At 38.8% G+C, this 24,646-nt stretch overlaps 1 protein-coding gene across 5 annotated transcripts in view; it reads right to left on the bottom strand.

Annotated features, from left to right (window-relative positions):
- The window catches only part of GRIP1 (glutamate receptor interacting protein 1), a 211,918-nt gene that overhangs the window by 26,264 nt on the left and 161,008 nt on the right, over nucleotides 1-24,646 (bottom strand). For 2 of the 5 annotated variants that reach the window (XM_058804740.1, XM_058804741.1), the window contains exons 8-13: nucleotides 21,210-21,357; nucleotides 19,447-19,616; nucleotides 14,013-14,168; nucleotides 9,078-9,264; nucleotides 7,593-7,738; nucleotides 6,509-6,589 (exon numbers count right to left, since the gene is read on the bottom strand). In XM_058804740.1, the coding sequence (XP_058660723.1) occupies nucleotides 6,509-6,589; nucleotides 7,593-7,738; nucleotides 9,078-9,264; nucleotides 14,013-14,168; nucleotides 19,447-19,616; nucleotides 21,210-21,357 (888 nt within the window). Of the gene's footprint in view, nucleotides 1-6,508; nucleotides 6,590-7,592; nucleotides 7,739-9,077; nucleotides 9,265-14,012; nucleotides 14,169-14,902; nucleotides 15,059-19,446; nucleotides 19,617-21,209; nucleotides 21,358-24,646 lie in introns of all 5 variants that reach the window. The other 3 variants (XM_058804737.1, XM_058804738.1, XM_058804736.1) reach the window with 2 other exon arrangements.

Raw genomic sequence — 24,646 nt, 5'->3', positions numbered from 1 at the left:
CACTCTCCTTGCACACTTATCTCTTTTTGGAAGAATCTGACATTAATAGTCAATTTTTCTATCTGTCTCTCATGGTTAAAAACATACTCTGCTCTTCAGCGTCAGGCATTGCGATTCTTTACCAACTTGTGTAAAAGTATTTGACAAGTTTCCCTTGGTCAGGAAATTTACTCTGCAATTTTGCTTGACCTTCAGCTGCCTAGGAAGCAGTTAAATACACCAGAGGAAGTCAACAGTGATCACTATCTATTTCCAGAGGACTGTTACTTGAAGTGGCTTTCTGAGTGCATTGTTTTGGAGGGTTCATCCATTTGCTGACAGAAGACTGCACTGTAGATCTGATATGGCAAGCAGTCACCTTAGAATTTGAGGGTGAGGAAGACACATTGTTAGACATCTGTGTGGCACATGCTGTCTACCTCTGGGCAGAACACCTACAGCTGCTCTGCCCAGGAGGTGCTCCATGTGGTGAACACAGACAGACTTTTGGGACTGCTAACAAAGAGTGTGCTGATAATAAAACATTGCCATGTGGTAAAACACTCTCAGCTCTCCTGAAAGCACTAATTAGTTTTGCACATTTAGTATTCTTCAACTGGCCTACACCATTCCTGCTCTGTGAACTGAGTCCCTGCACTCTTTCACAGATGGTACCAGCAGGCTCCCAGGCCTGAACTGACAATCACCCAAAAAAACCTGCCCTTATTGGAGGATCACCTACAAAATCCTGATGTCAGTTACTTTAGCTGCTCAAGAATCTTCTCTTTGATGCAAAATGACAGATCTTCACCTACAGCAACCACATGGTAAATTAATAATGACATTTCCAACACAATATGCTAACAGGTCTTGTTAACCTTAGCTGCCCTGGCTGAGACAGCCTTTGAATGTCCAAAGGAACTGTTCAAGAACTGCTAAAGAGCCATATTTCAAATGCAATGTGAAAGTCCAGAAGACAGACATACAAGGACTCTGAAGAATTTTTAGAAATTTTTCTAAACCAGCATGCTTTCAGGAAATGTTTATGTTGCAATTTAGAGAACAGTAATTAACTTTTTGCAAGATATGTTCTTTTCATAGCTTGTTTCTCATACTTTCATGTCATGGGTCAAATACATTCAAACTCCATCATTTAATTGAATCCTTTGAATTTGTTTTACCAATTAGTATCTTGTTAAAATTTTAGAGTATCACTTTGGTGATTTTTTAATTCCATGTTTTTGCCCTCTGGGTTGCCTTACTCTGAGGTTATAGGCTATCCACCACAGACTAGGGTTTGAGTTTTGAAATACTTTTCATGAAAGGGTCTTACAAAATTACCAGAACTAAGAAAACAGTACATTATTGTTGCAAAAAGAAGAGAGGAGGAACCAAAATGAGGGAAAGAGCACAGCTCAAAGAGCAGAACCACAAAGTACATGTGGATGCAAAGATTATGATGCTGCACACAAAGTTATCACCGTTTCAAACTGAGGAAGTGTGAACCAGAAGCATTTTAAGAGTTCTCCTGGGCTATTATTTGGTCTGGAGAATGAAAGCCTTTTTGTAGGCACCAAACAGCTCTGTGTGGAATGAATCCCCCCACAATGAGAAGCAGTACACCACACTTCATTTTGTTATTGTTTAGTGCTCATGGCATACTTCCTACAAATTATTCAAGTTGTGTTGCAGAGATAAAATCACGAATTCCCTCCCAAAATTTTGGACCTTTTTGCACATTAACACAGGCTAAGATTGTCTCCCAAACACTGGTGAACAAATGCTGTCTACAGCAAGAAGATTGAGTACTACCCTGATTTTACAGATAAGCAAAGGAAACATAGGAAAATTTTGGTCAAAGTATGACAGTTTTCAGTGAGCAATTTGAGATATCCATGCCTTTATATCTTACAATAGTTTGTAGAATATAACAGCTTCTATGTTTGAAATACAACTACTGGCATTTTCAGCAACAGCTGCAGACGAGTAGCATTTCTGTAAGTGCAACCCCATGATCTCAATATTTCTGCATAAAATCAAGCATCCACCTGTGGAAAATCTCCACCCCCCACTCCCAGAATGACTTGTCTCAGCACAAGTCTTTTGCAGAGAAGAGAAAAACCACCCTAATTTCTCCAGGGTAGCATCAAACCACCTTGACCATGAGATTGCCTCCTTTGTCTTTCTGCAATCCTCCATCCTGCTCATTATGCAGCCTCCATCCCCTTTGTTATACACCACTGTTTCATCTCTCCCCAGGGAGCAGAGAAACCAGAGATCCAGAAGGAAAGCAGTCTTTGACCAGTTCATATACCCACATCAATTAATGTAAGCTTGAAGGGACACTGTACAGCTTCCAGGCTCCACTTCAGAATTATTTCTGGTTTTAAGAGGCTGTTAAAAATAAAGCACCTTACCATTCACCCATGTCCAGCCTTCTTGTTCAAGTCCCAGCTGCCCCTAATCCTGATCACAGTTCAGTCTCTCCCCTCATTTGCTGCCTCTCTGTTACAGCTTTCCACTTGTTTCCTCTCCTCGCCCAATGAAGATCTCATCTCATCTCATCTCATCTCATCTCATCTCATCTCATCTCATCTCATCTCATCTCATCTCATCTCATTTCATCTCATCTTTTTCTTCCCTGTTCCAGCTGGTAGTCTTGTTCAGCTTTGCAGAGACCTTAGAGTCTGTATGAATAACTACAAATGGACTGAAGAGTGCATGAAGTTGTACAGGTACTAAATTTAGTGTTGCAGCTAAATGGCTGCTCTTAAGCAAGTTGTTTGTTGTCTCTAAACTACTCTTTGATCTGGTCTCCATCCCAGGTCTCTCTACCCTATTCTACTACACTTACCCAGCCACTTGAAAGTAAGTTCAATGAAATGCTGTCAGTTACATTTTAAAAAAACCCTCAAAAAATGCTCCTTGCTGAACAAACAAAGGAAGATGCTCATGTGATGGAAAAATATATTTTATACAAAGTCAGTCCATTTATCCACAATACTGGTTTACAGCTACTACAAATTTTTAAGAATAGTGTGATTAATAAATAGATAATTAAGTTTTTTAAAATTACACTGATGCAGCTCTTTTGTTCCTTAAGTATTGGTTCATGTGGAGCCGCTGAGAAATCTGTTGATATTTTTCTGTCTTGAAAAGAATTACCTGTAATGCTTCAAAATTAAGTAGAGCTTGCCAGATGAAATCCCAAAATACACAGAAGTATGTTTTAGAAAATAAATTCTCATAGTCAATGTATCTTTAGGTATTTACAAAGCTTGTTTCCAATGAAATACAAAAACAATAAAGCTGACTATGGTATAGCTGCTAGACAAAGTGACTCAGAGAAACTGAAGATAGTTTGGGTGAGATTCTGATATTCTTACCAGCTTTGCAGCCTCTTATTCCTTGAATAGTCCCATTAGCTTCAGAGAGATTATTTATGAAGCAAGGTGCTGCAGTTCATTACCAGTAAGGATATCAGAATCTTACATAAGACAGAAAAAAAGAAAAGGAGAAAAAAAAAAAAAAAAAAGCTGTTAAATACAATTACCAGAATCCACTAGTAAGTCATTTTACTGGACATCATTCAATGTTCTTGACAAAAAAATAATTAGTCTGTGATAAAGTAGCCAGTTGCCTCAAAAACCTTTAAAAAACGTTTTTGTCTTTGAAAATAAAATCTATATTCATTACATGGTTTCAAGTCAATGTCAAATAAATTGAACAGCTTTGAGTACTACTAGCACTACTTGTAAATGTTCCTTCTTCTAGGGAATGATTCTGCTACAAAAGCATAATCACATGCACAGGAACACTCCTGTGTTTAATTTGAATGGTATAATTTTAAGAACTAAGGCCTTCTATTTGCTCTAATCAGGTAACTGGGTGTGAAACTAGTGATATGTGAAGCATGAAATATAAGGTCACGTATATTTGCAAAATATGAAAATATGAAATAAGATCTATATTCAGTAAGTATTTTTCATTGATAAATTAGACAGATAGTGCAGAGCTGAGGGACAAATGATAGGACTGCAATGTGTGTATGAAGGCAGCAGTAGGCAAGATCACTATACTGGGAGATAACTGATATGAACTATCCAAAACTCAGAGCCCTGGATTAATATGAACAGTGATGCTCATGAAACTTTCTTCTCTCCTGCTTTTAAGGGGTTATGCCATCTAAGGGGATTTTTAATGTTTTCTGTTATTTTTCCCTTGAATTAATAAATCTGAAATGAAAGAAAGTCTCTTCTCCTATTACAAGTCTTGTTTTTCAAAGCCTATGAATTAGCTTATTTGTCTTTAGTGTTGTGTGTCATCTCAGATATACCTTCAATAAAGCACCTGGCTGTAACTGTGCAAGCACACTTGGTGCTCATTACCATGGAAAACAATTCCAAGAAAGAGAAATAAATTCCTCTTCTAGGATCTCTGACTCCTAACAGCTGACCTAGAAGAACTCTTGGACTTAAAAATAGAAAAATGCTCACATGCCAGTCCAAAGTGAAGTTGCACTTCCTGTCTGACAAAAAATGTCTGTCTTGTCTGTCAGATTAGGTAATTTCCTGACTTTCTTATACAAATCCCAAACTAAATGGGGGATATGGAAAGTAAGAAAGGTGTTTCTCTGTAATGTTTTAATAGCACTTTCTCATTTACCATTAACTCCATTAACTTGAGAAGGAAGAGGATGAAACAGGTCTCTAGCCCTTTCAAGAGATCAAGCCCACAAGTGAATGAATCTGATCACCTCCATTCCCCCCATCCATACCAACTCTGCCAAGTTTCCTTTAGTATTTGTTCCTTAAAAGAAATCATATAGCTTTCTGAAAATATCAGTAATCAATGGCATGCTAATGTGCCCTGACAGAAATTTGACAAAATGAATATAAAATGTTTGTATTCTTCAAATCATATTGCCTTATTTAGCAGTTAATTAGGTAAAACAGAGCAAAACACTGAAAAGCAAGCATGACATGCAGCAATTCAAGACTTCTACCAGTTATTAATAGAAACCCTTTAAAACAATGTAAATAATTTATCCTAGATAAATTTTATATGAATTAAATACTACTAATGAGATTATTATATAGAAGAGATAATTTAATTTAAATACGTTAAAGATACTGCAGTATATTCACAAAAGCAGAGAGCTAAGACCAACCACATGTTATTCTGATTATATAAAGCACTAATTTTATAAAGCACTAATTTTTTTAAATTAAATTCCAGATCAGTAAGGCATGCAAAGTTTGTAAGAACAATGCTAAAAACTAAATTCCAAGAACATTAGCTTTCCATTAAAAGTTTATTCCTACAGACAAAAAAAAGTAGATGTCTGCATTCCAAAAAACAACACAAATCAAATTACTAAGATCATATTTTTTCAATAACCTTAAAAACCTTTATCAGTCTTAAGAATAACATTTAAATAGAACAGCCTCGCTCCAGGTTTTCTCATTTCTCAATATTTTCATTTGCACAGATACATGTAGACCTACGATTTTGCTTCAAATATCACATCACATCTTACAGAGTCTAACAGTATCACACTCATTCAAGTGTGCAACACAAACAAACAGGCCTGCAGTGTCTCTCATTTGTTCCTGAGATGTAATCCTAAACACTGAGATCCCTGCTGTACTTTTGATTAACCATATTCCACTGTGCTGGTAAAAGCTTTGAGAATACAAGACAAAGCACAATCTTGCCCCAAGACACATGAAAAACTCCAAAGGAAGACTAATAGCCTAAGAAAGGCCACAGCCATAAAAGAATGTTAATTCTAATGACACCAGATTCTGCAGTGTCAAGCCCATTAACTTTGATATGGATTGTTTTTCCTTCCCTCAAGAGCTGAATTCAGTATGCTGGAGTTCACCTGGTCAAAATCCAGTTCTAACACATTGTTTTACTCTCACCTCACAAAATAAATATAGGAACACTTTTAATTTCAAACCACAGCAACAAATACTTCTTGAGAAACAGACTGATGCCAGCTCTTGTGGCTTTCTTCAGCAATCTCTGCAATCCTCAGTGAAAGGGGATTTTGCTGTGAGCTGCACATTCAGGACTGGCCAAACGTTCTAGAGACTGAGGATGTACCTGGGTTCTGAAGCAGAAAATAACCCTAGGTATGTGGGTCCTCATGTCTGTGAGACCCTTCAGAGGGGTTCTGTTCAGGAGCCTGTGAGGGACCATGGCAGACTCTGCTATAATACTTTTGCATGGACCTAATTCTGATTTTCTTTTTAATAAGTAACTTTAATTGGAGTTACATATTTACTATGCATGTGAAAGAGTAAGTCAAACATTAGATTTGGCAAACTTCTGGCTTTGTTAACTACTTGAAGGGGAGTATAAACATATTACAGAACAGTATTTCAAAAGAGAAAAAGAGTAAAAGAAGCTAGAAAAAGGAAAAAAAAATTATACCAAAAGAAATGCTAGTCTGTAGCTACAAGATCTACTATCTGCAGATTACCCCATAAATGTGGTCAGAAAAAGAAACCCTTGTACTTACAACTTATGGTGATGCCAAGTTCCACATTATGCTTCTTTGGTAGTTTCACATGAAATGTTCCACTGCTTGGTATAACTGATTCTATTAAAAAACATTTAAATTGTTAGATAATTTATAAGGCACAGCAATTCCACGAGCATGGAACTATGCATGTAAGTTGATGAAATCACACCAGAGTCACAAGGCAGGGATGAAACACGGGTGCTAAAATGAAGGAGGTATGATTTATAACTCTACCAGTAATTTCACGGTTACTCAATTTTTTTTAGGGTTTAACTGAATTTGTGGAGATTGCATGGGCCAGCAGCCAGCTGAGACTGCAGGTTTTAGCTCATATGCAAGTTCTGTGAGCACATGGGAAAATTTCACTGCTGGCAGACAGCTTTTAATTAAAAGGACAGGAGATTGAGTCATGAGGATTTCTGACCTTTGCTGCTGCAGGACTAGCACTTATTTTTAACTGTCCACTAAGGTAACTGCCATGGGTGTAACATTTAGTGGGAAAAAAACGAATCCAGTGGTGCACACACATAATGTGTACTTGATATACACAATTTGTGATTTCATGGGTATATTCTGTGTGCTTAAACACATTACAGAATAAAGGAATGCCATTAGTAATAATACCAGAAAAATTAACAATGATTCTTCTGACCTTTATAAATTAATTTTCTGTTATTTTAATACTGTAAGTGAAACACCTCAAGAGTTTTTTTTGTTTATCCACCCTTTTTAATTTTCTGTCTTGTGAAACATTTCATTATTTGGCCTGTAGAGGATTTGTCTCTGTTTAGCAGAACATTTCTATCTCAGGCCAGAAAAATGCCTGGAAATAAGTCAGAGGAGAGACAGTCACCAGATCTTACTACAGGACCTGTCATTTCTATTTGCTTTCAGAAGTAGACTGCAGGGCTGTGTGAAATGAGAAAGCTGTACAAGAAACCACGTTTCAAATAAGTCACTTGAAAACTGAATGGTGTAGATGTGAGAAGAAAACCTCTACCTCAGATTCCTAACACTTGCAATGTACTTGGGATTTATTCCTTCATTTTTCTTGCAAGACAGAATAACAGGACATTCATACCTGCAACATCAAATTCTATTTCCAAAGTGACCTTGTTGGTGATGGAGGAGTCTCTGAGCAGTTGATTGGCCTCATCAAATGTGCTGTCTTCTGTTGGGACACCATTTATTGACACTATTCTGTCTCCTATTTGCAGCACCCCACACCTTGGTACAAAACGATACAAAACAATCATCAGATGTGCATGTTACCAGAACCAGCAGTATCACAGAATCATTTAGGCAGTGAAAATGCTTTAACATCACTGAGCCCTGCCATTAACCCAGCACTGACAAGCCCACCCGTTCATTGTTGATTTGCCATGTTTACATGTCTTTTAAATACCATCAGGAATTGAGTCTGAACTTCTTCCCTGGGCAGTCTGTTCCAGTCCTTGACAACCTTTTTAACTGAAGAAATGTTTCCTAATATTCAATCTAAACCTACCCTGGCACAACTTGAGGCCATTTCCTCTTGTCCTGTTGTGTGTTATCTGGGAGAAGAGACCAATCCCCACCTGGCTACATCCTGTTCTCAGACAGTTGTGGGGAGATATAAGGCTGCCCTGGCCTCCTTTCCTCCAGATAAAACACCCCCAGCTCCCTCAGCTGCTCCTTGTTAGAGTTCTTCAGCCCCTTCACTGGCTCCACTGCCCTTCTCTGGGCACACTCCAGCACCTCAATGTCTTTCATATAAAGAGGGGCTCAGAATGAACACAGCACCTGAGGTGTGCCCTCACCAGTGCCAAGCACAGGGACATGATCACTGCCCTGGTTTGGCTGGCCACACAGTTTCTGATATGACCCACCTGATCAAACACCTTAACCGGACCTTGAAGGACAATTATGGCATAGCATCTCACCAAGCTACCTAGGCACAGAAGCTGCTGCCCCTTTGCACCACGACACTATCTAGCACTCCCAGTATGGGTCATGCCCTCTAGGTGCTGGGACCCAGGAAGAGGGGTCTTCATGCTTCCACCCCACCCATGGACATCATCTGTGCCTCTGACCCTGGGCTGCAGGTGAAATGGCAGCTGGTGCTTGTCTGTGCAGCTGCTATCATTCCCATGACACGATTAAATACATTTTTAAGCATAAAAATGTAATTGAAATAATTAGTAAGTCAAAATTCTGGTACTCCCTAAGATTTGATTCTGTACCAAAACTGAAAAGAGCTGGCTATAGCTTTCCCCTGGCACACTCAATTATCACTATTTTGACTTCACTGGTTTTTCTGATTTTTTCTTTTTTTTGGTTTTGTTTTGCATGAATATAGCTTCCAGTCTCCTTCTGGAGGACTCTGTATGGTCAGAACACCGGTGCTTGTCATTCTTTTATAGCTGACCAAGTGCATGAAACACCATTGTCAGAACAGAAAGTGTATTATTTGCCCCACTCCACTGAGCAAGGCCCTGCAATTTGTCACAACACGGAAGAGAGCAAGAAGCCCAAAGCCCCCGAGAACGCCCATGGAAGGCACTCAGCAGTCAGTCCAAGAGCTCACCTTTCCGCCGGACTGTCAGCCTCAATGTAGGAAATGAGGGGTGGAGAGGACAAGGTCTCAGTAGCAAACACGCTACCCTGGAGCTGTATCCCAAACCCCACTATGGGGTCAGCTGTCAGCACCACTTCTGTGGTTTCTGTGTGGACCACCTGCCCAGCCAAACCAACAGTGCTAGAGGCTAAAGACACTATAAAACAGAGCAGACCAGGAGGAAAGACATTCATATACAGCAGAAGTTTCATTGCTTTTTGAGAAAATTGTTCTTTACAATAAATCTAGTCAATGAAATGTCTCTTTAAAAGTCAATTTAGGCTAGAGTTTATAAATTATGTATAAACAGTTATGGCATATAAGATAATAGAAAACATCTGGTTGTATGCTGGAATGCAAAAAGATAATTCTTGTTCTGAGTAAAATAAATGTGTTTGATATCCCCACTCCAAAAATCTCAGGACATCCTTGAATTCTGTTTGCATTAGGTTGGAGGCATGGATAAGCAGAACTTCAACAGGAACTAAGGCAATTGGAGGCACAAGCCCAGCTGTTATTCAGGCAGATTCCTCTTTTGAACATCTCACAGCCATTCACTGTAGTTAGCAACAAAGCACACGAATCAGGCTTGCTTGCAAGAAGTAAGGATGCATTCTTCTTGTACGTGTTTACCATAAGTCAGCCATTTGTCAGGCTAACTGGGTAATGTATGGAAGTTGAAGAAACCACCCTGTTTTGCCAACCAGTGTATCTCAAGGGATTGTGAGAAAAAAGGTTCTGTGGGGTCTTTCAAAGCCACTGGGGGACCCTTCTATGAGAAACTCAGGCTTTACTCACACCTTTTCTGAAAGGCTGCAGTACAGATCAAGACAAAAACTACCTGTAAAAGGAGGGACTGCATCTTTGCCTCCCTGACCTCTGTCTAAACGTCTATTGTATTATGGTTTGAATTCCCCCAGTGACAAACTATTGCCTTTCATGTCATACACATGTCTGCTAAGGATTAGGTACAATTTCATAGTTTATTTGAGGGAGAGGTTACTTGTGCATTTTTTTTTCTTTGATGCGGGGAAAAAAAATGTTGACATTATAGACAGTATTAGTGCAACTGTAAAAAGATGTCAGAGGTTATATAAGTATTTTCCCACACTATGGGGCTGCAAGCATTGGCATTTTGCTCTATATCAGTTAGTATAAATCTGATTGATGTGTCACAGCTGGCAATGACAGATCTTTGCAAAATTTTTCACTTGCCAAAAAGCTCACAATTTTCTGTTTTCTTCCAGCAAAGCCCCTTCCCACACTAAAACTATCTCTTCCAAGTAACTGTGAATTCTTCCTCATATCTTGTTTTAAGTTTTCTTTCTAAGAATTCTAAGAATCATTTTTAAGAATCATTTCAGATACTCAATAGCTTCCTTCTTACTCTTTTATCTGCACTCAATAAGATATGCTTATACACAAATACAAATACTAAAAATCTGTTCTTAGAAACTTCCATCAGCTTTAGTATTTACTGCATCTGAGAAATAGGTTTCTCCAGCCCTCACTGCTGCAAAGGCTAAAATATAATGAAACCAAATAAATTAATACAATACCTAAGACACCTTCTAGAAACATCTAAATTTAGGGCAAAGGAAAGTTCAATTTTCCCTTTCTTAAAGGTCATATAACAATTGCTTGTTACCTTCATCTCTATCTCCCATCGCTTACGCCTCTATTCCCTCCATGCAGCAGGTATCTAGCTGACTCTGTAACCTCCTTACTCTTTTTATAATGTCCTACTAGGAACCTAAATATCTCACAAAATTTATTTCAACTTTCAGTTGAAATAAAGACAGTAAAAGTTTTAATTAACATGGGGAAATTAAGTCACTATCTGCAGGATTTAAAACTCACTCTGATAAACATTTTGATGATGTCGACACTTAAATATGATAATTAGGAACTCCTTCCACTCCAAAAGAAAAGGAAAGTGAAACAGGAACAAAAAAAACCTCTCAGAGATTAAAATTATCCTTTCTTAATCATGTCTCTTAATCAATATTTCCTAAGACTCTAAATGCCACAGGTACCCAAAGTGTAAAATGTCACAGGTACCAAAACCCATGACTTAGAGCACGTTGGGGTTTGTAACTCAACAGTAACTGCAGCAAGAAACAGTGACATTTTTTGGCTCCTTGGTGGATTAGAATTTTTACAGGCCAGGAAGCAGCGCTGTTGATTTTAAAAGGGGACATGAATGTGTTTGTATTTCCAGTGAACACTGCTTGCTATTGCTAGGGGTACATTCCAGCATACTTGTATAGCTCTCATCTAACTCTTAGAAACATTCCTGGGGGCTGGTTTGCTATATGCTCTGCAGTTATGCAAATCATGATCATGAATTTGAAGATTATGCACTTTTATGCCCGCAGTTATACAAGAAGCAGAACAAGATGTGCTTCAAGGTGCATCTATGGGTTATTATGCCTCCAGTCTCCCACTCTGACCTACAAGCAATTAAAAAATATTCGCAATTCCTCCTGATAGCTGTTGAGAAAAGAGCACCTGTGCATGTCTAAAACTCTCTCAAACTTTTACCACATATGCAATCCTGGTAAAGTAAATTGGTATTAATTATGGCTCGTTTGCAACCACTAATAGGGACCTAATGCAAAATACTTCAGGATTTAAACTTTAATGAAATAATAATGTAAGTGTTCCAACAATGAATCCCACACCTTAAACAAACAAACAAAAGCAGAAGAAGAATAAAACCTGAAAACAAGCGACAAAAAAAGCATGTGGCAGCAGGGCATGCCCCCAACTTTTACAGCCACATGTTTAGAAGGATCTGCATAACTAATGCAATAATTGTTAAATCAATTTTAATGTTAAAACTTTATAGCAACCTATGTATTTTTATTACTAAGTAACATTCTAAAAGATTTAATAAACTTTAATAAAACTCTCAAATGATCCAACTGGATTAAAGAAAAAAATCCCACTAAAAATTAAAGACTCTGCTACTCTTTTTCCATGAAAAGCACAGCAATCTACCTGGTTCTCATGAGCCTCCCACAAAGGGAGAGGTTTTCCAAGTCTTGTTGATGGATAGTGGAAAGATACAGGACTGGACATTCTCTATCCTGGTCCAGAGCAGTGTGGGTCTCTAAAATGGGCTGTTATTGCTGTCACAAGTATGGGTATAAGTCTACTAACTGAGTAAGGAACTTTGCATGGGCTGAGAAGCAAACCCACAAAAAGAGCAAACAAGTCTGGCTGGCCAGCCAATTCCTCCACAGCCAGTTCCAGTTCAGGGCTGTTGATGCAGTCACAGGTTGTACTGAGGCACTGACCACTCAGTGATGGGGCCAGTTTCAGGTATTTTGTAATGCTCTGTATCGAGACCTCACAATGCAAATGGGTAATAAACTACTGCACAACTAGGCCTTGTCCTAACTTCTCCTATCTAGAGATTTGTTTACTCATAGCAGCTTGTTATCCCCAGGGCCTTCTGACTTGAAAAATCTTTTAGGTGGGCTGCAGTAAGTATGTGACTGTTCCCCTAAATGCCACATCACTGGCCTTGTTTTGAGTCTTTCAAGGTAACACAGACAAGGCTTCCTCGAAGGAAAAATATCTGAAAAATTTAAGTTACAGCTGTGTCCAAGATCCATAACAAGATTAGCTTTGAGGATTTCATCCTTTGTTGAACAGCTAAAACGTAGCACAACTGATGAACAATTTTTTGCATTGATTTTACTATTCAAATCAATTACTACTAGTAATTGTAACACTACTACTGGTTCTCAAGCGCAAAGGAGAAGGTGTAAGAGCTGGATCTCTACTGATACCATAGCATGACAGACACAGTATCCCCCCTTGACCAAAAAGAATGCATTAGAAGCTAACATGTCAATAGATGAGCTGTGAAAAATGGCTGATCGGATTAAAAACAAAAAATGCACTTACAGGCAAATGTTATGCAAAAATATGTGCTTTACAGAAGAAATAACAAGCAAGCAACAAAAACTGCAAGAAAGCAAAACCTCAGTTCCTCTCTAATGTGTTCTCATAATTCTGTAGTGATTGGCCTTGGAAGCTGCTGGTTTGCTCTGGTTTTACTATGAACATGGGGAATCTTTAAAATACAGCAGCAGTGCTGTAATGTGCAGCAGCTCAGTTCTTTCAGAGTGGACTTCTGAGCACTGTTACCTAGAGCAAATGATTTACAGAGCAGTTCTCACCTCCCTGAGTTGCTGTGGGTTGCACAAAGACAGACAAACCAAAAGAGAGGAGGCACTCTCATGGAGTCTGGGAAAAAATGCACCGACAGACACAGCCACACTCTTTCCAGCCCAGTGAATGCTTAGCAATATGCAAAATGGAACAGCCTGAATAGATCTGTTCTGGCTTGGGAAATGACTGACTCATAGGCAATCCATGCTTTGAGTCCCAGAGAGTGGTCAAATGAGGCTATTTAGTCTTCACTGTAACGTGCTCTCCCTCACCAAAATGACTGTACAGGTCATGGTGTAGATGTAAACATTAGAACTACCTAGGAGGTGCTGTGGCAAGCTCTGCCTTCCCTAATGTGACAGCTGGTTGAGCTTACCAGCAATCTGCTTTTGACTATTCCCTAATGAACATAGGAAGAGTTAAAAAAGGAATTTTAAAATCACTTCAGTAATGGTATAACAAACTCTTCCAGCACTGTCTGAAAAAAATATTCCTTTATAAATTTCAGATGAGATAGTTATGCTAGACAGCATCTACTCATCTCATTTTAGCACTGGACAAATATTTTCACCCTTGTGTTTCCCTACGTCTACCAGGAACTCTCTCTTCTGTCTAGACTATATGTGTTTAATTAAGGTACTGTGCTTTTTTTCTGCATCTTCCCCCTCCTCCACCCATTCATTCACTGCACATTTTTGAGGAAATGCAGTTACCACCTACAGGAGCTTTTGAAGTCCTTCTTTTTCATCCTCCGCCTCATCATTGTCCCCCGTGGGCTGGTGGAGTAGAGGCTGCGAGGCAAGGTCCCCATGTTCAGGGAACTCAGGCTGTATGCACTCATGGAGGTAGGAGAGAAGGATGAAGACACCAGAGCTGCTGTAAGAAATCAAACACTTGGCATACAGCACTCAGTCTTCACAGAAGAGCGCGGCACATGCCTGTAACTCATCAATGAATCAAACATTTTATGTATAGGCTGTGTATGATGCACAGGAATGCTTGGTGCACTTCCAATAACAAAGATATTTAAACCACACAGGTGACCCTAGGAAAAAGTAAAGCCAGCATTTCGTGACAACACTTGCTGGAAGCTAACAAAGATAATGTAGACACAAAAGATTATTCATAGTATACAACTTACTTTAAGAAAACCATGTGAAATTAAACTTTTCAACACATATCCCCAGACTAATGCAAATCAATATATTTAGATACACTGATTTTAGAAATGCCTTTTTGTAGTAGGTAATTTCTGACAAAGATTTGTAAGCAAGGCTTTGCATTCAAAAATCATGCTTTGTATAGACTTTTCCAATCCAATGGTCTACTCATACATAGAAGAAGAGTTGATTAATTCAGAATTTTCAAGCCTTTTCCTGCCTACAAAGGCTGCTTTGTTATAGAGAAGAAAAGGTGTAAAATGTCAGAAATAACCTTGGCATGGCTATGAAAAAGTGTAGCATCCATAAAACTGAAAAGGTTTTAGAGCCTGAAATGGGAAAAGTATGAGCGAAAGAAGAAGGGAGGGAAGAGGAAGAAAAGAGAGGAGGAGGAGGAAGAAGAAGAAGAGGAGAAGTGAGTGTGTCAGCAGGAAAAGGTGTGAACATTACGAAGGCTTTTTTGAGGAGGCGCTTTCTGGAATTTCAAGGCTGGCATCCTGCAATGGTCAGGGTGGTAGGTGTTATAATGGTGGTAGGTGAGGAGGCTGCTCTGGCTGTTGGCACACGAATCCCAGGTAAGTTGCCTGTTGCTTCTTTCAACCTTCACTGCCCGCATGAAGGGATGATGGAAAATCAGAAAACAAAAGGACCAGAGAAGAGGTAAAAGTAACTGAATTGCACAAACAAAATAAAAAAAAACTATAGACCAGAAGTGAAAGAAAGAAAACAAATTGAAAATAAAATAAAACAAAACAAAACAAAATAAAATGAAATAAAATAAAATAAATAACCTGGTCTTGTCTTTTTATCAGGGGGTTCTAACTTGAGGAGCAGAAATAATATTTTTTCTCAGAAAAACATTTCTGATTGAGTTTTTTCTTTCTTTTTTATATTTCTTTCAAAAATTATGGTTACTGAATTGATTTCTTATCTCCTTCTGGCTACAGAGCTAAGATTGCAAACTTTCTCAGAAAATACTAAGATATTACATATGACCACTAACTGAAGGTTAATAACTCTCTGCTTGCATTAATCTATTTTAAAAAGACCAACCAGATACTTTACATGGCACTGCCTAGAATGGAGATGCTTCCCTGCCATTTCAATTTACTGTATTGACATTTTAATTTTGCCACAATCTATTGCTGGCATTATGCTATTCTGTGCAGTAAATGACTTCCCAATGCCAGAAGCAGGAAAACTATCCTGAAACCTGGTTAATAAAGAAAAGAGGTCTTATTGATTAGCTGGATTTGCAATTTTGTATTTTTGTTTAGTGGTTTTTGTGTTTTTTTTTTTTTTTTTTAACTTGATCTTCAAAACTTTAAAATAATCCTTCACTGGATGAAATTTGATACTGTATTTAATTATTTAATTGTGGGTTCTATGTGCCGAAAGTGAAGACTGGTATTTACTAAGAGAATGGGAAGCATTTCAGTTGTCAAATCTTAAAGTAAAGGGATTGAAGTCTCCCTTGATTAAATACAATATATTCATCATTAAATTCAGCATGTCTGTACCCTTGCTGAACCATAAAGGCACAGTTCAAACTGGGAAGTATTCACTGAATTTTTTATCTCAAAACACCAAGGGATTTGCCCATACTACAGAATCATGGAATGGTTTGGGTTTGGAGGGACCTTAAAGACCAACTTGTTCAAACCCTGCTACCATGGGAAGGGACACCTTTCACTAGACCAGGTGGCTCAGGGCCCCTTCCAGCCTGGCCTTCAACACTTCCAGGGAAGAGGCTGCCACAGCTTCTCTGGGTAACCCGTTCCAGTGCTTCACCATCTGCACAGTGAAGAATTTCTTCCTAATATCTAATCTAAACTGTCTCTAAATCTGTTTCTATAAAACAAAGAGTTTGCTGTCTTTGTCCCATGAGCTGTATCACCTGTGTCCCTCTGCTACCTGCTAAATGGCTAAAATGGCTAAATGTCTGCTAAAATGGCTGCAGACTTGTCTGTCCCCATGTTGGCCTTTAACAGGAGCCCAAACCCTGAGCATGTAGGTTGGACCTACACCTTATGTTCATATCTTATTCCATGAAATAAAACAAGGGGGGAAAGGGCAGCCACTACAGCCAGCCCTGTGCTCAGGCAGAAGGAAAGCTGTCCCTCGGTTTCACTTTGTATCACAGGAGCAGTGATGCGCTAATTGCCTGGCTGTACTACCCCCTCTGACTCAAGAGCCAAGCCTATCTCTGCAGGGTGGATCTATGGAGTGCACACCAGGGAAGGGACAGGGAAAGGAGAGCATAGGGGCTCACCGTGTCCCTGCAGCCTGGTGGAGTGGTGGAGACCCTGCAGGCCCTGGAGTTCCCCGACCTGGCCCTGTGTCTTCACTCAGATTGCCCTGGAGCTGCAATCCTCCATGAGAACACTGTGCCCTGGCATGTACTTGAATCAAAAGAATTATTTTTTTGCCCCAATCTCAAATATCAAAAGTAAGGTAGAGGTGCAATGCCAGCACCAGGCTGGATCTGTGCCCCCTGGGTTCCTCACCTGCTAGGACCATCACCCTCAGGGATTTGGAAAATCTCATGTTAGCCAGAAAAGTCCTGAAAACACCAGAAGCAGTCTGATACGGCCTTATGTGTCTTAGAGACTTAGAATGTCTTCTCAGGAATCGTCTCTTCAATTACGTGCACAGACAGCAAGATTCCTTAACTTTAACTACAGTGAAAAAATTAAAATCTGATAAGAACAATGTGGCCAGGTGGATTTTCATTATTTTCAAGCTGCTGTGAGCCTTGTTTAATTAAAAAGACTGCTTCCAGCAGGAAATTATCTGCCAGTCCTTGAGATTTTTTCTTAATTTTTTTTTTCATGCCGAGAGTAGAGATAAAAATGTCCTACAAAGTGGGAAAGTACACAAATTCAGTTTGCTCAGCTTGTAGAAGGATAGTCCCAATTCAATAAAAGTTCTGTACAAGAAAATCCTTTTGTGTGTAACCATATTAATTTAGTGATAATTTCAGCTTTTCCAGTACAGGGCTGTGTATAGTAAACATAAAACTAATGGGGCAGCAAGAGAAATGAATGTCAGCAGCAGAGTATAAAGAAAAAAAACATGAAAAAGAATCCTATATTTTATAGAGCTCTTCACTTTATTTTAGGGCTAAAATTTCAGTTTATTTTATATACTGACTTTCCTGCCTGTTTTGAATTCCTAACATATTCCCACAAGACCAATAACTGAGCTCAGCAGGTACAGCCCTAATGACTCAGCTTATTCCAGACAAAGCAAAGGAGATTTTCACTCTCTGCAGCCTCTAGGTTATACCACACCTGATAAAAGGTTGTTTCTAAGAGGGAACTTTCTTCCATAAAGCTTGTTACATCTTGAATTGGTCATGATATTGTGGTAGCACCATCTGATTACGGGCTGGAACGGTCTGTAAACATCCTAGTTATTCTGCCTTACTGAAGAAAGCAACTTCATAACATTAGGGATATTTTCCCCAAAAGATGCTCTAATGGATCATCATTTGCTGATCACCTCGATATTATTTAGTAACAGACAGTTCTTAACTCTCGCATAGCAAGAGCATTTCTTTTTCTAAGCATCTACACTGGTTACTAGAATATTTACAGCATCAATCTGTTATAAATGTTGGTTAACAAACCAACTGCTTCAAGTAATATAATCATCTAAACAAATCATTGGCCCCAGCATTTGTCTTCCCACAAAAAACAGTCTTCAAAATTCTTTAACCATCAGAAATTAATTGCATTACATCTTTGCTTCAAAAAAAGAGAAATATTTGTTTGCAATGTACTGTCATAACTGAAAGGAATGGGAGTACACTGCAAATTTGGGCTCCAACTCATTCTGCTTGTGCAGTATCACTCTGCTCCTTGTGGCTCTAAGCAGCTTAAGTAGAAAAGGGCAAGAGCTGAGTACAGGGAGAACATGTAATTACAAAGGTTACTTTTTTTTCACCCTGGTCTAGGAGAAATGAATGTCTCCTCTGTCACTAGTTCAGTATTCCCCACTCCAAGAAACTGTCTAGAACAGTGCTTATCAAGGGAAAACCTAGATGCTGCATGGATGTCCCAGAATATCCATGACCATCACTGACATTTCAAGACCTCAGAAATCTTGTCTTGGTCCAGAGGAGGCAGAAGCACAGTACCATAGGCTCAGAAAAATTAAGCCACTGGTTCATGCTGCAACACATGTATCTATTCTCTGTGTATTTGATAACCCTTGTTACTGTTTTGATGCCTATCAACATATGCTATTTCAGACTGAATTTACGGATTACTGTGAATTAGCCACTTTCTCCCAATTAGTTAGAAGACGAGACAGGCAGCCTCCATCTTCAAATACTAAGACATTTTACAAACATTTGATTGGAGAATGGAAAGCAATTCTATTCAAGCATATTGGTATGAAATAAGAATCACAGTGAAAAGGTCTGCAATCCAGGAAACTGTTTCCAAATAGTTTTCATAAGTCCTGACAGTGAACCTGTGAAGCAATCTCAGAAGCACTTTAAAAGATGGTGGCAATAAATAATAATGCCATTAACAAGAGAAAGTAAGGGAGGGGTTTACGTATTTTAGGGGAGAACAGGTGTTATTAATTGACCACAACTATCAAATCAATATGCTGAAAATAAGTTTGGCTGTGGTACTACTTCCCCACTCTAAATTTAAAGAATCAATGTAGAGATGAATTTACTGAAGAATCTCATAGCACGCCCAAAAATTGCAACAGCAGAGTCAACAGGTGTCTTTATGTGCATTTGCAAGTTTGTAGAGGTATTTCTTAGCAAAACGTTTCCCTCTCTGGCCATAGGAATCTCAGAGGGTTCAGTAAGACCAAAAACACACAGAGCTGCTCAGAAACTGCAGAAGCATAATGTGGGGAGCTGAAACAACACTTACAGACAAAACTGCAGCGATAGCTTTGATCATTCAGCATGGGCAGGCAAAGCACAAGAAAGCAAGAGAAGAGGCATTTAGTGCTACAGATCCTCTTACCGTGCTCTGGGCCCTTCAGTGCTAGCCGTGTCTGGTGGTGGGGAAGGATCTCCAGTTTAACATTATCAGTTGCATTAGCCAAAAACTGCGTTGCTTCCGCCAGTGTACAGTACTCCATGCTGGTGCCATCAATGGACAGAATATGGTCTCCTACATGTAATGCACCACATCTATACAAAAGGGGAAAAACTTGGTATGATCAGGTATGCTATTTGCTTGCACAAAGAGTTTTTCTGCCTTCAAACTGGTCATGACAACTATGAACATGTTCTTTTTTTTCGAGAGACATTTGTGTTTTGTAGGCACTGTCACTGGTCAGACTTTAACTCTATTAGTACAAACCTTAAAAACAATTCCGTTAATACAGTATATGCCAAGACATCACTCACAGAACTGCAAACTGCAATGGGGTAGCTGACTCTAAAATATATGTGAATGGCAGCAGGATAAAATGAGAAGAGCTTAAGGAGACTCAAATAACTTGGTCACATATCCCTCACACAAGCACCCAGTTCATCATTTTTTGAGTTATAATTCAAACATTTATTAGTACAAAAGCTGTAAATGATGATGAAATTATGCAGTAGTCAAACAAATAATGAAACCAGGGCTAGCATGGTGACTCTAGGAGTGGGGTGGGGAGGGGGCTATCTGCTAAATTTTGCTGCACTCAAGAGACTGGCTACTGGATGAGTTGAGAAATGCAAACACAGCAGTCAGCATCCCGACGTACCAGTCAAGTGGACAGCTCCTTTAATTGGTTACCCCCTGCGAAATGGGAAAAAACAGAGGGAGAAAATTAAAGCATCCTGCACCATTGAACTGGAGAACACCCCTGGATCAATGGCCGTCACTCTCAAAGTTTCTACTGTAGGGAAAAGCCCACAGAGGAGCTGTAGACTCACTGCTACAAGTGGGTGCTACCAAAAGCACCGTTGCCAAAGAGGAGTTACAAGGTAGGGTGACTGGGGACATGCAGGAAGAATTTGCTGCTGAAACGTAATATTTAAAAAAAATTTAAATAGAGATATGAATATAGAAATATCTTGTATATGTATAAACACACACATACACACACACACACACGCCCCAGGAAAGATCCCACAACTTTGTTGCAGGGGATCAGACCACTGGGGAAAAATATCTAGCTATAATTTTAATGGTTTAAATGGTTTTATTTGAAGGTTTAAATGAAGTGGAAATATTACAGCAAAACAATTTAAAAATACAGAAGCCAGTCTTCCTTATACTTCACTTGTATTCTAAAATATCAGTAGAAGAATCCAGACATAAGGAGTTCCATTTCACTGCGCCACAAGATTGAGTGATATATCCTAAAAGAACACTCCAAGGTTGCAAAGCCTCAAAATTTACTTCCCTTGACAGCTGTTCCATATGGTGGGCTTACTTCAAGAATTCCAGTGGGTAATGTTTATTTTTTTAAATCCTGATCTCTGCCACGGTGTTACATTTAACAGCCAGACTCCTGTGCTGCACAGTGCAAGCACCAGTCACGTACTACAAGGGGGCTGGCTTATGTCACCGAATACTGCACGGATGAGCTAAAATAGATGGAAGCCTTGGACTCGGCACTCTGGAACAGCCAGCTGACAAAGTGCTAATTTTAAGACATGCAACCTTGAGAGGACCTGGTTCAGTCGATTTTCTCAACAGAGGGAAGGGTTCCTTTAAAACCAGACCAAACAGAAAAAGAAGTAAAATGGATGCATGGACCTGCAGTGTCAGTCCTCTGTCACACTCACCTGTCTGCAATACTTGCAGATTTGATTTTGTCTATGACAATGACCTGTTTGTTGCAGCACATCGAGGTAGATAGTGCGACCCCAAGAGCAGCACCAGGAGTTTTGGCAACTTCAACTAGCAGTGGCCCAGAAGCTGTTGCTACTGAATCTGTTAAAATTAGACAACAAAAAATCAGTATTATACCAATGTGGTACTCATGCCATTTTCATGTTTCCCCACATAAAATCTCCACGGCTATTCTATGTCTCTGACCAGATAACATGCCACTTCAAGAAATACTGGAATAGCATAATTCAAGGAGTCAATAACCAGCTCTTGATGTTGAAAATTATAAAAACAAGAGGAAGTTTCTGAATCTGGGATGTCTGAAAGTTTCAAGAGTGTGTCAGAATCAGAGATGAAACAGATAAGGGAAACAGGGTGTGTTAGTGAATAATTCTCTTGAACAACTGAAGATAAACATTACCTGGAATTTAAACAGACATGCTGAAAAAACAGAATTAATTTAAAAAGTCAAAAATTATCTGAAAAAATGAACCAGTGAATAGGTTAGAGAAGGAAGCGAAACTGATTTTCACAAAAGAAGATGAAGGTCTGTAGATAGCAGTTCTAATAATCAAATGAAGATAAAGAAAGGGTCTACAAGAAATCCTTCACAAAAGAAAGGCCAAAATGGTGAAAGTGTAGGAGGTGTGACACCTATACACAGTAGAAGTTAAAGCAAAGTACATGTGAGGAAGTTCAGAAGAGTCTTTTAGCATCCTTGCACTGGATAAAATACTGCCTTACAACAGGACATAGACAGTAAGTGATCAACACTGAATAAAGAAAACAGGAAAATAAGTTGGAGCAACAGTCATGATTGATGACTGTGGTGAGAAACTACCCTAGAGAACAAGTGCTAGACACAACAGAGCAAAAACAGAGCAGGCTTCTTCCTAAATGCCAAAACAAAGCAGGCAGGGATCAGGATGAAGTACATTGCGGAGACTGGCTGAAAACTCCTACTAACCAATACCCATTGATCAATAACTCAGTGCCATAAGATACAGTGAGAGAAGATGTCCTTTAAGGATATTAAAAGATTGAGACAAACAAAGTGCTATCAGAAACCTTTGGAGGTGCTTACAGTCAAAGTAAGAAAAAACTGAATAAATGAAGACTTATGTTGGATCAAAGTTACCAACTGTCCTGTCAGCAAGCAGGAGAGATTGGTATTCACAACATACTGGAACCAGCTGTGAGCATACAAAGACAGCAATCAATTGTGATGTGTCTCAGAAGACACTAAGATTGAAGCTGCAAAAGAGCTGCAGCTGGGCTTCCAAGTATGGAGGAGAGGACAGATATAAGATACTCCACTCAGTCCTAAATCTAAAAAATTAGTCAAAAAATGTAATACTGGCACAGAAGTAACAGTAAAACTGTATTAGGATACAAAACTAACAATCTATATAATAATACAAGAAATTGAATGACAGGATGATGAACTCAGTGAAGGTGCTCTTCCTCACTAGAGTGTAATGTAGGTAAAGATATTTTTATATCTTTTCTGCTTATAGAAATGGAAAAAAGGTTGGATGGAATAACATACAATACCAGAAAAGTGTCAGTTGATTATTATAGAACTCCTTTTCCCCCCACAACTTGAAATAACTTTTTAGATTCCTGCTGGTTTTCTTTTTTTTTCAAGTTCAAAATCTGAGGATTTGAAGGCAAGATTCAGCAATTTTGGAAGTTGTCATTAAATCTGAGTTAACAATTTCTGTACACAACTAGGGTTGAATTTTTAAAGGCTCAACCTTCAGAGGCACTACAAAATAAGCTGTTCCACAAACTTGAACTGATGTTTAAATTCTGAGCTAAAAGAAAAGAATAGAGTCCACCCAATAGCACTTCTGCCTGGAGCTTCAAGCACTAAGTAGCTTTAAAGCTGGATGAACTGCCCTCAGCAGTCTTTATCTTACTAACTAAAGTTACTAACTTACCTATCTCTCTCTTACTAACTAAAGAAGGAGTTTATCACAATGAAATTCCTGTCTTAGATGACTTGGTTAAAGGTCTAAGTAAGGCAGGATTCATGCAGTGCCTTGCAAACAGCCAAATAAACATGTGCAGCAGAGCAGAATTTAAGCATTCCTTATTCCCATTCCTGCACTGAGAAGCAATTATTTTCATCTTGAACATTACAGTGGTTTCTGGAGCTACACACAAGTTCCACATTTGCAAATATATGAGAAGACTCAAACAATTTTTGCCATCTGTACCTTGGCAAAGGTTTTAACTCATACTGATCCAGAAAATGGCAAAGCTCTACTTGCACAAGTTCTTTCTGCAATGGCTGCCTTGAGGAGAGGAAACTGAATGCAAATATCTGTTGAGAATGTGTAAATCTTTCAAGATGCTGGTCCTTTTTCCAGTTACTTGGGAAACTGCATAAGCACAAGCAGCTTATGCCCGAGTGTTATTTCCCAGGTGCCTGCTGAAATGCACTGGGACACAAACCAAGGCAGACAGGATGAATAAATAAGATAACTACATTAGAGGAACCAGAAGAGAAGAAATGGAGTGTGTCTAATGGTGGAAAAGAAGCACAAGTAAGAGAAAGAAGGCAATAATCAAGCACACATTCTCTGACAGAGAAGAATTAGTTTTTCATGCTGAAGTAAAGCGTGGATATGAAAAATGAATCATACAGGTATAAATTATTCATGTGTGAAGATGTTCCAGTCATTAAGATATTTACACCATGACTGAAGCACTTACACACTATGTTGATTTATTGACTATGTAATTACATAAGATACTGATGAATACACTGATGAATATTTGTGTGAAAGGCACTCTAGATTTTTGATTTTGTTAATAATTTTTCTCATTTTAGAGTATTGCATCTCAATCACTACAAGAGGCTTGATTAAAACCTCCCAGAGGAAGCAGCATTGCTTTCTGCATGCTAATACAGCTACATAGCAGCACACCTTTTTTATTTGACAGCTTAAATCACTGGAAACAAGGAGTTTTATTCTGGATATAATTTCATGATATGTAAATATACTATATTTAGTATAGTATAAATAGTATGTAGTATAGTATTTGGAATTTTTTTAAATAAAATGAGCAGTGTTACCAACCTCCTCTGCCTCAAAAGATAACCACAAATCATTTTGAAAATTGAAAAATGTATTTTTAACCTGATAAAGACATCACATTATATGTGTTTCTTTATGTCCTCAAAAATGTATATATCTGTTAATCCTTACTGATCCTCATGGTATCTGAAATCCAGGTCAACAACTGGTGGGTGGTAGAGGACAAAAAACACTAGGATTCCCACAGTGGGGAAACCAAAAAGTGAGCTGCTGGCATTAGGCAGCAGAGGATCTACACGTGAAACAGTACCTTTAACTGCCCTAGAGAGGGAAAAGCTTCAGTC

Source organism: Ammospiza caudacuta, chromosome 5, assembly GCF_027887145.1.
Source record: "Ammospiza caudacuta isolate bAmmCau1 chromosome 5, bAmmCau1.pri, whole genome shotgun sequence".
Lineage (NCBI taxonomy): Eukaryota > Metazoa > Chordata > Aves > Passeriformes > Passerellidae > Ammospiza > Ammospiza caudacuta.
Note: the sequence above shows the minus strand (reverse complement) of the source record. Positions and strands in the feature narration are given on the sequence as shown.